This window comes from Erythrolamprus reginae, chromosome 8 (genome assembly GCF_031021105.1).
Source record: "Erythrolamprus reginae isolate rEryReg1 chromosome 8, rEryReg1.hap1, whole genome shotgun sequence".
Lineage (NCBI taxonomy): Eukaryota > Metazoa > Chordata > Lepidosauria > Squamata > Dipsadidae > Erythrolamprus > Erythrolamprus reginae.
This window is the reverse complement of record NC_091957.1, coordinates 22,360,408-22,375,713: the sequence shown is the minus strand read 5'-3', so window position 1 is coordinate 22,375,713 and position 15,306 is coordinate 22,360,408. Positions and strand designations below refer to the sequence as shown.

The following is a 15,306-nucleotide window of genomic DNA, read 5'->3' as shown; positions in this document are numbered from 1 at the left end:
TTTTTTTCAAATGTCCCGGTGGCGCCCTTCTAACAAGAGCAAAGTCGATGTGGGGGAAGCCAGATTCTCTTTTAACGACCGCACGACTTGCTTAACAACTGCAGTCATTCACTGAACAACAGTGGCAAGAATTGGTCGTCAAGAGGGGCAAAGCTCACTTAACAACTCTCTTGCTTAGCAACGGAAACATTGAGGTCGTAAATCAAGGACTATCCGTACCCATTTTCTGCCTCCCCCCGGCCTGAGAGACGTGCCTAAGCCCACTGGCAAAAGTCAGGAAGTGCAAAGCCTTTGAATTGGGCAGACACATTTTTGCCGATAAATTAAAATGGGAATTAAAAGACATATTGACAGAATGTGGCATTCAGGAAGAGTCTGTTCTTAGCGCTGCCGAGATGCTCTCATTATCGCTATTAAGCCAGCTCCAGATGAAGTTAATTGCTTTGAGCTGTGCGAGGATCTTGGTACATGGAAATTTGCCAGAGAAGGCTCACTTAAACATCTCTTTCTCTCTCTCTCTCTCCCTCTCCCTCTTTCCCTCTCCCTCTCTCTCTCTCTCCCTCTCTCCCCCCCCCTCTCTCTCTCTCTCCCCCCCCCTCTCTCTCCTTTCTTCCTGAAAGGACCTTTTGTCATATGCATAGAAACATAGAAGATTGACGGCAGAAAGAGACCTCCTGGTCCATCTAGTACAGTGTTTCCCAACCTTGGCAACTTGAAGATATTTGGACTTCAACTCCCAGAATTCCCCAGCGAGCAAATGCTGGCTGGGGAATTCTGGGAGTTGAAGTACAAATATCTTCAAGTTGCCAAGGTTGGGAAACACTGATCTAGTTTGCCCTGGTACTATTTCCTGTATTTTATCTTAGGATGGACAGATGTTTATCCCAGGCATGTTTAAATTCAGTTACTGTGGATTTACCAACCACATCTGCTGGAAGTTTGTCCCAAGCGTCTACTACTCTTTCAGCCAAATAATATTTTCTCACATTGCTTCTGATCTTTCCCAGTGAACAGTGCAGTCAGGCGGTAGGGAAAGCAAGTAGAATGCTTGGCTGCATAGTTAGAGGTATAACAAGCAGGAAGAGGGAGATTGTGATCCCGCTGTATAGAGCGCTGGTGAAAACCCATTTGGAAGACTCTGTTCAGTTCTGGAGACCTCACCTATGAAAAGAGATGGATAAAATTGAATGGGTCCAAAGACGGGCTACAAAAATGGTGGAAGATCTGAAGCATAAAACTTTATCAGGAAAGACTTCATGAACACAATCTGTAGAGTCTGGAGGACAGAAGGGAAAGGGGGGACACGATCAAAACATTTAAATATGTTAAAGGGTTAAATAAGGTTCAGGAGGGAAGAGTTTTTAATAGGAAAGTGAACACAAGAACAAGGGGGCAAAATCTGAGGTGAGTTGGGGGAAAGATCAGAAGCAACGTGAGAAAATATTATTTTACTGAAAGAGTAGTAGATCCTTGGAACAAACTTCCAGCAGACGTAAATCCACAGGAACTGAATTTAAGCATGCCTGGGATAAACATCCATCCATCTAAGATAAAATACAGGAAAGAGTATAAGGGCAGACTAGATGAAAAAGGAGGAGTTTTTCTGCCATCAATCTTCTATGTTTCTATGTTGGAAGAAGGGTTTTTTTGTTACTTTTTACTTTTGTCGCAAGCCTTTGTTCATGGCGAGTCCCATCTTTCCTCACTTCATCTTTACAGACTCGGGCTATTTGCTGGTATTCTGCCTTAGTTATTTCCCCTTCTTGCCACTTTTCATACTTGTCCCTTTCGTCTTTCATTTTGTCGGAGAGTTCTTTATGCAGCCCTGCTGGTTTCTTTTGTAGAATAGAATAGAATAGAATTTTATTGGCCAAGTGTGATTGGACACACAAGGTATTTGTCTTGGTGCATAAACTCTCAGCGTACATTAAAAAAAAGATACATTTGTCAAGAATCATGTGGTACAACACTTAATGATTGTCATACGGGTCAAATAAGCAATGAAGAAACAATCAATATAATAAAAATCTTAGGATACAAGCAACAAGTTACAGTCACACAGTCCTAAGTGGGAGGGAAAGGATGATAGGAATGATGAGAAAAACTAGTAGAAATAGAAGTGCAGATTTAGTAAAAAGTTTGACAGTGTTGAGGGAATTATTTGTTTAGCAGAGTGATGACGTTCGGGGGGAAAATTCTTCTGGTGTCTAGTTGTCTTGGTGTGCAGAGCTCTGTAGCGACGTTTTGAGGGTGGGGTTGAAACAGTTTGTGTCCAGGATGTGAGTGGTCAGTAAATATTTTCCCCGCCCTCTTTTTGATCTATTATTTTTCTTTTTCACTGGCGTTGTTCTAGTCTGGGGTTTTATAATCTCACTTTTCAAAATCCTAGCCAGCAGAAGGCAGGAGAAAGACCCTGGTGGAGTTGTGAAGAAGGTAGCAAGACTGAAGAAGCCTTTTGAGCTCAGCTTGGAAACAGGAAGGTGTGAATGGGGGGGGGGGGCTGTATAGAGAGTGCGCCCAGGCCTAGGGAAGATGGTTTTTTTCTTATCTCTCCGGGAAGAGAAGGCCCCCATGGAGAGCCCATGGCACGATCCCTTTGGAAGATGCAAGCGTGCATTGTTAGAACATCCTGTATCCTGCCGGGCACCTAATTGGGTTGCATTAACAACGGAGCTTCCTGGCCTTTGAAAAAGGCCATCCGCTCCCTTTTCCAAATGAAAATTGTCATCAATCCACACTGGGCCTAGGCCCAATAATAGACATACTGTATTTGAACCACAGTACATGAAGCAGGAGTGGTTTGTTCAGACAGTAATACGGTGGTATTAAGAGCGCCTTTACTTACGAACGTTTCTAGATAAGAACTGGGTGTTCAAGATTTTTTTGCCTCTTCTCAAGAACCATTTTCCACTTACAAACCTGAGCCTCTGAAACTGTAACCGGAAAAGGCAGGGAGAAGCCTCCACGGGGCCCCTCTAGGAATCTTCTGGGAGGAAACAGGGCCAGAAAAGGCAGGGAGAAGCCTCCGTAGGGCCTCTCTAGGATTTTCCTGGGAGGAAGCAGGGCTGGAAAAGGCAGGGAGAAGCCTCCATGGGGCCCCTCTAGGAATCTCCTGGGAGGAAACAGGGCCGGAAAAGGCAGGGAGAAGCCTCCGTGGGGCCCCTCTAGGAATCTCCTGGGAGGAAACAGGGCCGGAAAAGGCAGGGAGAAGCCTCCGTGGGGCCTCTCTAGGAATCTCCTGGGAAGAAGCAGGGCCGGAAAAGGCAGGGAGAAGCCTCCGTGGGGCCCCTCTAGGAATCTCCTGGGAGGGAACAGGGCCAGAAAAGGCAGGGAGAAGCCTCCGTGGGGCCTCTCTAGGAATTTCCTGGGAGGAAGCAGGGCCGGAAAAGGCAGGGAGAAGCCTCTGGGGGGCCTATCTAGGAATCTCCTGGGCGGAAACAGGGCCAGAAAAGGTGGGGAGAAGCCTCCGTGGGGCCTCTTTAGGAACCACCACAATTTCCCACCTAAACCATCCAACATGCACACAAAAGACCAAGTAGTATTGTCCAGCAGAATAAATGTTAGCATCAGGTATTTGTTCTCCTGATTTCCAATTCTTGGAGGACCTTTTTTATCTTCTGCTCCCACTCCCAAGCATCTTAAGAGTTGACAGATGTGTGTGATCCAGCAGCTGGAGAGCTTTTTGTGGATCTGACAACAGGGCGTACTCTAGAAGCCCTCGAATTGGGCTCCTCTCCCAGATTGCAGCGAGTGGCATTGTTTCAGACAGATCTGTGAATTCCATATAACGCCCGCAGGTATCTGTCTGCGAATTCATCTTAGCATTGTCATCCACACAGATTGTTGAAAACTGTTTTTTTAAAAAAGCAACCACAAATAGCTCAGCTGAAAATTCATGGTTTTCTAGCACTCCTTTTCTAGCACTCCTTGGTCCTTTAAAAAAAATGATCTTAATTCCTGGCTTGTATTGATGTGTGTGTGTGAGTGTGTGGGAGGTGTGTCACATTTTATAACACTGTCTCTGGAGATCCAGGTCATGATTGTCCCAGAAGTGATTTTTTTCAAAAGGCAACTGGGATTTTCTTTGATTTTTCCCCCCCTTAAAGACGTTTCTCTCCTCATCCAAGACGCTTCATCAGAACCTGAAGAAGCTTCTTGGATGAGGAGCGAAACATCTTCGATGCAAAAAAAAAAAGGTCACTTGGCCTTTTGTAAAAACACCTTTGGGACATTTTTTACAGCATTGCTTGTTCTACGCTGCCTTTCTGTGTGTTGTGCTGATGTTCTCTTATTACTTTACCCAACGCTGAGAAACTTTCCTTTTTTTTTCCTCCCTTCCAAAAGATTGCGTGTATATTGAGAGCCGCCGGCCGAACACGCCCTACTTCATCTGCAGCATCCAAGACTTCAAACTGGTAAGCTGCAAAATTTCTCTCTGCCTGAATGTCACATTTCTCCGGGCCGAGACCCCCTTGGCTGTGAGTGCCCAGGTTTGTGTGTTTGCGATGCTGGTTTGCGAAGGGGAGAGAGGTCAACTGAAGGCCTCCTTGATGGATTACAAGCTGTCTTTTCCGGAGCCAGAGCCGCTGCCTCATGGAATATTATCGGAAATTATCGGGCTAATTAGCCGTGGCTAATCATATCCTCCGTGAATTTCCCCTCCAGGTGATTTGCGAGGTTGCCATGCATGGACAAAATGTGTACAGTGTTCCCTCGATTTTCGCGGGTTCGAACTTCGCGAAAAGTCTATACCACGGTTTTTCAAAAATATTAATTACAAAATACTTCGTGTTTTTCCCCCCTATACCACGGTTTTTCCTGCCTGATGTCATCGCCAAACATTCGTCCACCTTTAATAAATATATTTTTTAATAAACTTTAATAAATAAACATGGTGAGTAATAATCTAAATAGTTGTTAAGGGAATGGGAAATCGCAATTTAGGGGTTTAAAGTGTTAAGGGAAGGATTGTGATACTGTCCATAGCCAAAAATAGTGTATTTACTTCCGCATCTCTACTTTGCGGAAATTCGACTTTCGCGGGCGGTCTCGGAACGCATCCCCCGTGAAAAGTGAGGGAACAATGTATTTTCTCAGCTGGTTTTGCTTGATTGTTCCCCCCCTCCCCTTCGGACTCTGATCCAGTGATGGCGAACCTTTATTCCCCTCAGGTGCCGAAAAAGCATGTGAGCGCACTGTCGCGCACGCACGAGTGCCCAGACCCATAATTCAATGCCTGGGGAGAGCGAAAACAGCTTCCCCCACACTCCGGAGGCCCTCCGGAGACTGGAAACGGCTTGTTACCCAACTTCTGGTGGGCCCAGTAGGCTTGGGGTTTGCCCTCCCCTGGCTCCAAAGGCTTCCCTGGAGCTGGAACAGGGGTAAAAATGCCCCCCCCCAAGGCTCTCTGGAAGCCAAAAATGCCCTGCCAGAGTCTCTGTGTGAGCCAAAAATCAGCTGGCTGACACACACATGGACGTTGGATTTGAGCTAGGGCAAGGGTCGCCTGCCACCAGATGTGGCTCCGTGTGGCACCTGTGCCATAGATTCGCCATCACTGCTCTAGTAGGTGCTTTCACAGAATACCAAGTTTGGAAAATAGTGTTTCTCAACACCTGCCATTTTATGAGGTGTGGACTTCAACTCCCAGAATTCCCCAGCCATCCATGGCTGGCTGGGGAACTCTGGGAACTGAAGTCCATCAGAGATGGGTTGCTCCCAGTTCAAACAGTTTAGAATCGGTAGCGAGAATTTCCCCCTGATCACCAGCTGGCCATGCCCCCAAAGCAGTTCTCTCGGTTGCTACCGGTATGGGCCATGCCATAGCTCCAGTAGCAAAAATGGAGCTACGCGCGCAGCCCTGTGTCCCTGGCGTGTGCATCCGAGCGGGATTTTGCTTCTGCGCATGCGCAGGGGGCAAAATCTCAGGAGGGGACATACGCACGAGAGCGATTTCGGGGACCCAGAGCTCCTTGGGAAGTGCACTGGTAGCGGCAGTAAGGAGTAACCCCCGCCTGGGTGTCGGCATCTTATTTTTGGCTTATGCCCACACACACACACAAGCTGGGTTTTTTTTTCTTCTGTTCACGTTGAGAAGCTGAGTTTTCAGTACTGCGTGCCTGCGCATCCACGCAAACCGCCAACGAGGTCAATTAGAACCCGCCCCTGAAGCCCACCCCTCTTAAAGCAACGGAGATTGAGAAACGCTGCCAAACATGGACCCTCTCTGTGATTTTTTAAAAGGAGGCCCCCTCTTTCCGGCTTTTAGGGACCAGGCTCATGAAAATAAAACCCAATTTTGAGAGCAGGAGTCGTTTTTTCTTGCCCAGCCTCAACCGCCTTTGAGGAGGAACAAACCGAAACTTACTTTTATGAGGCTCTTGACCCAGGCCCGAAAGCACTCACTCTTTCCTAATGGGTTTCAAAGCCCAGTACACACTGCACTTTGTGGTCTGGAGTCAGAATACTTAACCTTTTTTTTTTCCCGGTCTGGAATTTGGGCTTTTATGAGCTGACTCATAAAATGGTTGATTGGGTCATTTATATCATGCATTTATTAGAATGGGGAAGGTTCCCCCCTCCTTCAGGAAGTTCTATGTCATCCTCCCTTCTGCTTTGTGGGGAGGGGGCTAAACCCTTGGGTGGTCTGTCCCGGTGGTCTTGTAAAAAAAAACCAGATATCATTCTGTTATTCAATTCCCGGGGCTGTCTAGGAAGCAGAACCCCCTGGCTCAAGCGAATGGCGGTTTTGGGTCAGAAATTGTGGCCTTTTCCTCACTGGAAGCTTTCGAGAAGAGATTTTGGGCAGCCATTTGTCCAAAACAGTATAGGGCAGTGATGCCGAACCCATGGCACGGGTGCCACAGGTGGCACGCAGAGCCACATCTGCTGGTACATGTGCCGTTGCCCTAGCTCAGCTCCAACGTCCATGTCTGTGCTGCCCAGCTGGTTTTTGGCTTGCACAGAGGCTCTGGGGAGGGGGGGCGTTTTTACCCTCCCCTGATTCTAGAGAAGCCTTTGGAGCCATTGGAGGGTGAAACACAAGCCTACTGGGCCCACCAGAAGTTGGGAAACAGGCCAATTCTGGCCTCCAGAGGGCCTCCAGGAGGTGGGGGAACCTGTTTTCACCCTCCCCAGTCATTGAATTATGGGTGTGGGCACTCGCGCATGCGCACTCTTTCGGCACCTGAGGAAAAAAAGGTTCGCCATCACTGGTATAGGGTGAAGAGTGGAGAAGGGTTCAGAGAGAGACCATGTAGGAGCGAAAGAATGAACCCAACTTTATTTTCCGAGAGCAAATTAATCCAATCTTATTTTTCAGCAAGCTTTCTTATTTGAATGTTATCTCTATGCTACTTCAGCTATGTACATGCAGTAATTTACATGATGTGGTAAATCGTATACCATGAATACAGGGTGTCAATAAACCTGGAAAACAGGGAAATTGGGGAATTATCAGGGAATTTGTGAAAAAAACGGAATAAATTGGGGGGGGGGAAACAAACTATTAAAATGTTTAAAAGTCAGGGGGAAATCATGTTAAAAAAAACACAGATTGCGCTGCCTGGCAGAGTCGAGCATAAATGAGCATAACTGTGACAACAACTTGCTTCCTCAGCTACTGGTATTTCTCCAAGGCTTAGCTGTTTGGTATGACGTCATCTACAACTGCGCCTTAACTAGATTGCAAGTTACAGGGAAATGTCAGGGAAATATCAGAGAATTTCAAAATGCTTTCCCCTTGGACACCCTGAGTATAATAATAACAATAATAATAATAATAATAATAATAATTATTATTATTATTATTATTATTAAGATTTGTATGCCGCCCCTCTCCGAAGACTCGGGGCGGCTCACAACACAATACACAATGTACAAATCCAATATTTTTTTTAAAACAGATTAAAACCCTTATCATAAAAATTAATCACACAACCCAAGCAAACCATATATAAATCATAGTAGCTACAGAGAATATCAACTTCCCCAAGCCTGGTGACATAGGTGGGTTTTTAGGAGCTTGCAAAAGGCAAGGAAGGTGGGGGCAATTCTAATCTCCGGGAGGGAGTTGATTCCAGAGGGCTGGGGCTGCCACAGAGAAGGCTCTTTCCCTTGGTCCCGCCAGACGGCATTGCTTAGTCGATGGGACCTGGAGAAGGCCAACCCTGTGGGACTCTGTGGGATCTAACCGGTCGCTGCGGCAGAAGGCGGTCCCGGAGGTATTCTGGTCCAATGCCATGTAGGGCTTTATAGCTAATAACCAACATAACATTCATAATGTTGCAGAAGCAAGGACAAAACTCTGGGGAACTTTAAGGAGTATCTTGGTAGTAGGCAAAGAATATGCTTTGATGGTGCCAACCCGCATGTCCCTCCTTGGAACTTGCCCCATGCTTGAACTTTCCAGGCCTACCCAAAAGCTCCGTGATTGTAAAGCCCCAGCTAACTTACGCTAACAGCATGATGTGGACTGAGCAGCCATGTGTGGCTTTGTGTCACATCTGGGCTTGCCCAGCCATATGACTTTTGACCTACAATAGGGTCTTCTGCATCAACAGGGGGTTGGACTAGAAGACCTCCAAGGTCCCTTCCAATTCTTTCGTTCTGTTTTTCAGGTTAAAAACAAACTGCTTTACAAATAAAAATATAAAGAAAGTCAAATCTGTGTAAACCAGCATCTGTTTGTTCAATAACTGTTCCAGAGCATTCCTGGTTCCACCCACCTGCCCCCCCCCCTCTCTTCCCCCTCTCTCTCTCTCCCTCTCCCGGCTCATTCTTCTTTTCCATCTGTTGAAAATTGTCTATAACGGCAGTGTGGAAGAATGTATGTTTTCCCCCCTGTTTATTTTGACAGCCTCTTTCAATATTTATTTGCCTGCTATTTTCCCCTCCCTAGAGGTCTCACTTCTATACAGTTTTTCTCCTTCGCAGGTAATTTTTCACATCTTTTCAAAATGGTAGAGTCGATCCCACTTCTGGGATTTGAGGCTTTTATTTTGGGGGGAGTGTTGGTGGGTTTTTTGCGCCAGGAGTGTTCTTACTCCCCTTTCTCTTTCTCCTCCTTCCTTTCCACCGTTCTTCCTCTCTAACCAATTCCGTCGTATCATGGCCCCAGCTGCATTTTAAAAAACCAAAAAAAAAAAAAGGAAACGATGTGCTATTCGTACCATTAACCCCCCCCCCCCCGTGCTTTTTAAGGCTCCTGGCCTTGAATAACATTTTCAGCCCCACGTTTGGCAGCTGAGTAGGTGAGGAGAAAATTGCTCCTGCAAAAAGAGCGAATCGCGTTCCAGAAGTTGCTGGCTTGGGGCTGAAGTGCCCATCGAACAGACATAATTGCTCAGGGTAGTAGCGGTAGCACCAACCCGAAAGGTCTGTTCTCCACTTGGCTCGGATGCAACATATTGTCTGCCCAACAGTGTGGGAAGCTAAGCATCACGTGCGTTTTGCTACTATTAGGTGTATATTTATTTATTTAGAACTGAGGTGGCGCAGTGGTTAGAGAGTAGTACTGCAGGCTGCTTCTGCTGCCTGCCTGCAATTTGGCAGTTCGAATCTCACCAGGTTCCAGGTTGACTCAGCCTCCAATCCTTCTGAGGACCCATTTAGCCATTTAGAGAGGGCTGTGAAGAGATATATAAGTCTAAGTGCTATTGCTATCTTCCTCCCTCCCACTGGTTAGAATGCGGTATTGCAGGCTAACTCTGCCCACTGCTCGCAGTTCAATCTTGACTGACTAACTCAAGGTTGACTCAGCCTTCCATCCTTCCAAGTTGGGTAAAATGGGGACCCAGATTGTTGGGGGCAAGAGGCTGACTCTATAAACTGCTTAGAGAAGGCTGTGAAACACTGCAAAGCGATATATATATAAGTCTAAGTACTATTGCTATTCCTGCCTTACACTGCCCTCAAACCCCTATCACTGTTCTTTACATATCCTGTTGTTAAATTTGGCATTCAACCTGGTAACTTGGTTTGCATGCGGCTACACAACAGAATGTGTAGGTCAATGAAAGACCTTAGCACTTATATACCCCTTCACAGTGATTTACAGCCCTCTCTAAGCGGTTTACAGAATCTGCCTCTTGCCCCCAACAATCTGGGTCCTCATTTTTACCCAGCTCGGAAGGATAGGAGGCTGAGTCAACCTTCAGCCGGTGATGAGATTTGAACTGCGGAACAGCTAGCGGTTAGCTGAAGTAGTCTGCAGTGCTGCACCCTAACCACTGCGCCACCCAGGCTCTTAATGTTTCCTCTCGTCTTCTTTCTTAATAGGGCTATGACACTTTTTCATCGCAAGCCTGGGTCCTTCTACTGGTTTTCCTCCATTAATGGTACCCAAAGTGCAGCTTCAGTTCCTGGGCTCAGCTTGGCAGGGTTGGATCTGTGCTGCTCTTTGTGAAAGGAACAAGATGCTCTTGTTTGAGCGGGGATCCATTTACACACACACACACACAAGCAGACACACACACTGTACCTCCAACAATGGGGCTCAGACACTCTGCTCACAGGGACTGAATTTCAATGTGGATTCTTGTGGCACGAGCCCCGATTGTCCCCGGATATTTATGTAGTGTGTGAAGGCTTATTGTGTACGTACAGACACACAAACACACTCCGACTCTTTTGCACTCAGTCCAATTGAAGGAACCCCAGATGCTTTCCCTTCGCCCTCGTTAGATTTCGTTAATGAAGGAAGCATTTTAATTCCCCCCATGAATGCCCCATTTGTGCTGGGGTCCAGCTGCATCAAGGCCTAATAGGAATTTGAATACCTATTGCGATAGCACTTAGACTTATATAGTGCTTGACAGTGCTTGACTGCCCTCTCTAAGTGGGTTCCAGAGTCAGCCCTATTGCCCCCGACAATCTGGGTCCTCATTTGACCCACCTTGGAAGGACGGAAGGCTGAGTCAACCTTGAGCCGGTCGGTCAGGATCGAACTGCTGGCAGTCGGCAGAGTTAGCCTGAAACACTGCATTCTAATCACTTGGAGGGAGGGAGGGAAGGAAGGAAGGAAAAGAAAAGGATAAAAGGAAAAGAGTTTGGGGTCTCTAGAGTGGTTAGAGTACAGCACTGCAGGCTACTTCAGCTAACTACTAGCTATAGTACAGCAGTTCAGATCTCACCACCAGCTCAAGGTTGACTCAGCCTCCCCTCCTTCCGATGGGTTAACTGGGGACCCAGATTGTTGGGGGCAAATATGCTGATTTTGTAAAACCGCTTAGAGAGGGCTGTCAAAGCACCGCGAAGTGGTATATGTCTAAATTTATTTATTTATTTATTTATTTGATTTTTATGCCACCCTTCTCCTTAGAATCAGGGCGGCTTACAACATGTTAGCAATAGAAACATAGAAACATAGAAGACTGACGGCAGAAAAAGACCTCATGGTCCATCTAGTCTGCCCTTATACTATTTCCTGTATTTTATCTTACAATGGATATATGTTTATCCCAGGCATGTTTAAATTCGGTTACTGTGGATTTACCAACCACGTCTGCTGGAAGTTTGTTCCAAGGATCTACTACTCTTTCAGTAAAATAATATTTTCTCATGTTGCCTTTGATCTTTCCCCCAACTAACTTCAGATTGTGTCCCCTTGTTCTTGTGTTCACTTTCCTGTTAAAAACTCTTCCCTCCTGAACCCTATTTAACCCTTTAACATATTTAAATGTTTTGATCATGTCCCCCCTTTTCCTTCTGTCTTCCAGACTATACAGATTGAGTTCATTAAGTCTTTCCTGATACGTTTTATACTTAAGACCTTCCACCATTCTTGTAGCCCATCTTTGGACCCGTTCAATTTTGTCAATATCTTTTTGTAGGTGAGGTCTCCAGAACTGAACACAGTACTCCAAATGTGGTCTCACCAGCGCTCTATATAAGGGGATCACAATCTCCCTCTTCCTGCTTGTTATACCTCTAGCTATGCAGCCAAGCATCCTACTTGCCTTTCCTACCGCCCGACCACACTGCTCACCCATTTTGAGACTGTCAGAAATCACTACCCCTAACTCCTTCTCTTCTGAAGTTTTTGCTAACACAGAACTGCCAATGCAATACTCAGATTGAGGATTCCTTTTCCCCAAGTGCATTATTTTACATTTGGAAACATTAAACTGCAGTTTCCATTGCTTTGACCATTTATCTAGTAACGCTAAATCATTTACCATATTACAGACCCCTCCAGGAATATCAACCCTATTGCACACTTTAGAGTCTTTAATAGCACTCTTAAACAGAGCCAGCCTATTGCCCCCACAATCTGGATCCCCATTTGACCCACCTCGGAAGGATGGAAGGCTGAGTCAATCCTAAGCCGGTGTTGAGATTTTATAAATGCTATTGCTATTGCATCAGATCCTTGCTCTCTTGTGGTTTGCATCCTGAGTCCAGGCTAAATCCCCATTTGACTCCTCCTCCTTCCTGGGAGGGCTATTCTCCCAACAGGGAGGGAGGGGGGGAGGAAGGAAGGAAGGAGGGAAGGAAGGAAGTTAGCAATAGCCTTTAGACTTATATACCTCTTCACAGTGCTTTACAGCCCTCTCTAAGCGGTTTACTGAGTCATCCTCTTGCCCCAACATTCTGGGTCCTCATTTGACCCACCTCAGGAGGACGGAAGGCTGAGTCAACCTTGAGCATGATGAGATTTGAATGGCCAAATTGCAGGGGGCCAGCAGTCAGCAGAAGTAACCTGCAGTACTGCACTTTAGCCACTGTGCTACCGAAGCTCAACTTCAATACCTTTAGAGCAAGGATCCCCAAACTTGGCCACTTTAAGACGTGTGGACTTCAACTCCCAGAATTCTCCAACCAGCTCTGCTTGAGGAAAAAAACTTCAGAGGAAAAAATACCCAGAAAGTCCAGTTGCATCTTGACAACGAACTGAAGAAGCTTCTTGGGGGAGAAGCGAAACATCTTCAGAGAAAAAACCCCCAGAAAGTCCAGTTACCTCTTGAAAAAGAACTGGAGAAGCTTCTTGGGGGAGAAGCGAAACATCTTCAGAGAAAAAACCCCCAGAAAGTCCAGTTACCTCTTGAAAAAGAACTGGAGAAGCTTCTTGGGGGAGAAGCGAAACATCTTCAGAGAAAAAAACCCAGAAAGTCCAGTTACCTCTTGAAAAAGAACTGAAGAAGCTTCTTGGGGGAGAACTGAAAATTCTTCAGAGAAAAAAACCCAGAAAGTCCAGTTACCTCTTGAAAAAGAACTGGAGAAGCTTCTTGGGGGAGAAGCGAAACATCTTCAGAGAAAAAAACCCAGAAAGTCCAGTTACCTCTTGAAAAAGAACTGAAGAAGCTTCTTGGGGGAGAACTGAAAATTCTTCAGAGAAAAAAACCCAGAAAGTCCAGTTACCTCTTGAAAAAGAACTGGAGAAGCTTCTTGGGGGAGAAGCGAAACATCTTCAGAGAAAAAAACCCAGAAAGTCCAGTTACCTCTTGAAAAAGAACTGAAGAAGCTTCTTGGGGGAGAACTGAAAATTCTTCAGAGAAAAAAACCCAGAAAGTCCAGTTACCTCTTGAAAAAGAACTGAAGAAGCTTCTTGGGGGAGAAGCGAAACATCTTCAGAGAAAAAAACCCAGAAAGTCCAGTTACCTCTTGAAAAAGAACTGGAGAAGCTTCTTGGGGGAGAAGCGAAACATCTTCAGAGAAAAAAACCCAGAAAGTCCAGTTACCTCTTGAAAAAGAACTGAAGAAGCTTCTTGGGGGAGAACTGAAAATTCTTCAGAGAAAAAAACCCAGAAAGTCCAGTTACCTCTTGAAAAAGAACTGAAGAAGCTTCTTGGGGGAGAAGCGAAACATCTTCAGAGAAAAAAACCCAGAAAGTCCAGTTACCTCTTGAAAAAGAACTGAAGAAGCTTCTTGGGGGAGAACTGAAAATTCTTCAGAGAAAAAAACCCAGAAAGTCCAGTTACCTCTTGAAAAAGAACTGAAGAAGCTTCTTGGGGGAGAAGCGAAACATCTTCAGAGAAAAAAACCCAGAAAGTCCAGTTACCTCTTGAAAAAGAACTGGAGAAGCTTCTTGGGGGAGAAGCGAAACATCTTCAGAGAAAAAAACCCAGAAAGTCCAGTTACCTCTTGAAAAAGAACTGAAGAAGCTTCTTGGGGGAGAACTGAAAATTCTTCAGAGAAAAAAACCCAGAAAGTCCAGTTACCTCTTGAAAAAGAACTGAAGAAGCTTCTTGGGGGAGAACTGAAAATTCTTCAGAGAAAAAAACCCAGAAAGTCCAGTTACCTCTTGAAAAAGAACTGAAGAAGCTTCTTGGGGGAGAACTGAAAATTCTTCAGAGAAAAAAACCCAGAAAGTCCAGTTACCTCTTGAAAAAGAACTGGAGAAGCTTCTTGGGGGAGAAGCGAAACATCTTCAGAGAAAAAAACCCCCCAGAAAGTCCAGTTACCTCTTGAAAAAGAACTGAAGAAGCTTCTTGGGGGAGAACTGAAAATTCTTCAGAGAAAAAAACCCAGAAAGTCCAGTTACCTCTTGAAAAAGAACTGAAGAAGCTTCTTGGGGGAGAACTGAAAATTCTTCAGAGAAAAAAACCCAGAAAGTCCAGTTACCTCTTGAAAAAGAACTGAAGAAGCTTCTTGGGGGAGAACTGAAAATTCTTCAGAGAAAAAAACCCAGAAAGTCCAGTTACCTCTTGAAAAAGAACTGAAGAAGCTTCTTGGGGGAGAACTGAAAATTCTTCAGAGAAAAAAACCCAGAAAGTCCAGTTACCTCTTGAAAAAGAACTGAAGAAGCTTCTTGGGGGAGAACTGAAAATTCTTCAGAGAAAAAAACCCAGAAAGTCCAGTTACCTCTTGAAAAAGAACTGAAGAAGCTTCTTGGGGGAGAACTGAAAATTCTTCAGAGAAAAAAACCCAGAAAGTCCAGTTACCTCTTGAAAAAGAACTGAAGAAGCTTCTTGGGGGAGAACTGAAAATTCTTCAGAGAAAAAAACCCAGAAAGTCCAGTTACCTCTTGAAAAAGAACTGAAGAAGCTTCTTGGGGGAGAAGCGAAACATCTTCAGAGAAAAAAACCCAGAAAGTCCAGTTACCTCTTGAAAAAGAACTGGAGAAGCTTCTTGGGGGAGAAGCGAAACATCTTCAGAGAAAAAAACCCAGAAAGTCCAGTTACCTCTTGAAAAAGAACTGAAGAAGCTTCTTGGGGGAGAACTGAAAATTCTTCAGAGAAAAAAACCCAGAAAGTCCAGTTACCTCTTGAAAAAGAACTGAAGAAGCTTCTTGGGGGAGAACTGAAAATTCTTCAGAGAAAAAAACCCAGAAAGTCCAGTTACCTCTTGAAAAAGAACTGAAGAAGC

The 15,306-nt window shown here is 45.3% G+C and overlaps 1 protein-coding gene across 1 annotated transcript in view; it reads left to right on the top strand.

Moving 5' to 3' along the window:
* RERE (arginine-glutamic acid dipeptide repeats) overlaps nucleotides 1-15,306 on the top strand; it is a 252,717-nt gene that overhangs the window by 106,377 nt on the left and 131,034 nt on the right. Inside the window, 1 exon segment of the mRNA XM_070759248.1 lies at nucleotides 4,345-4,415. Coding sequence (XP_070615349.1) covers nucleotides 4,345-4,415 — 71 coding nt within the window.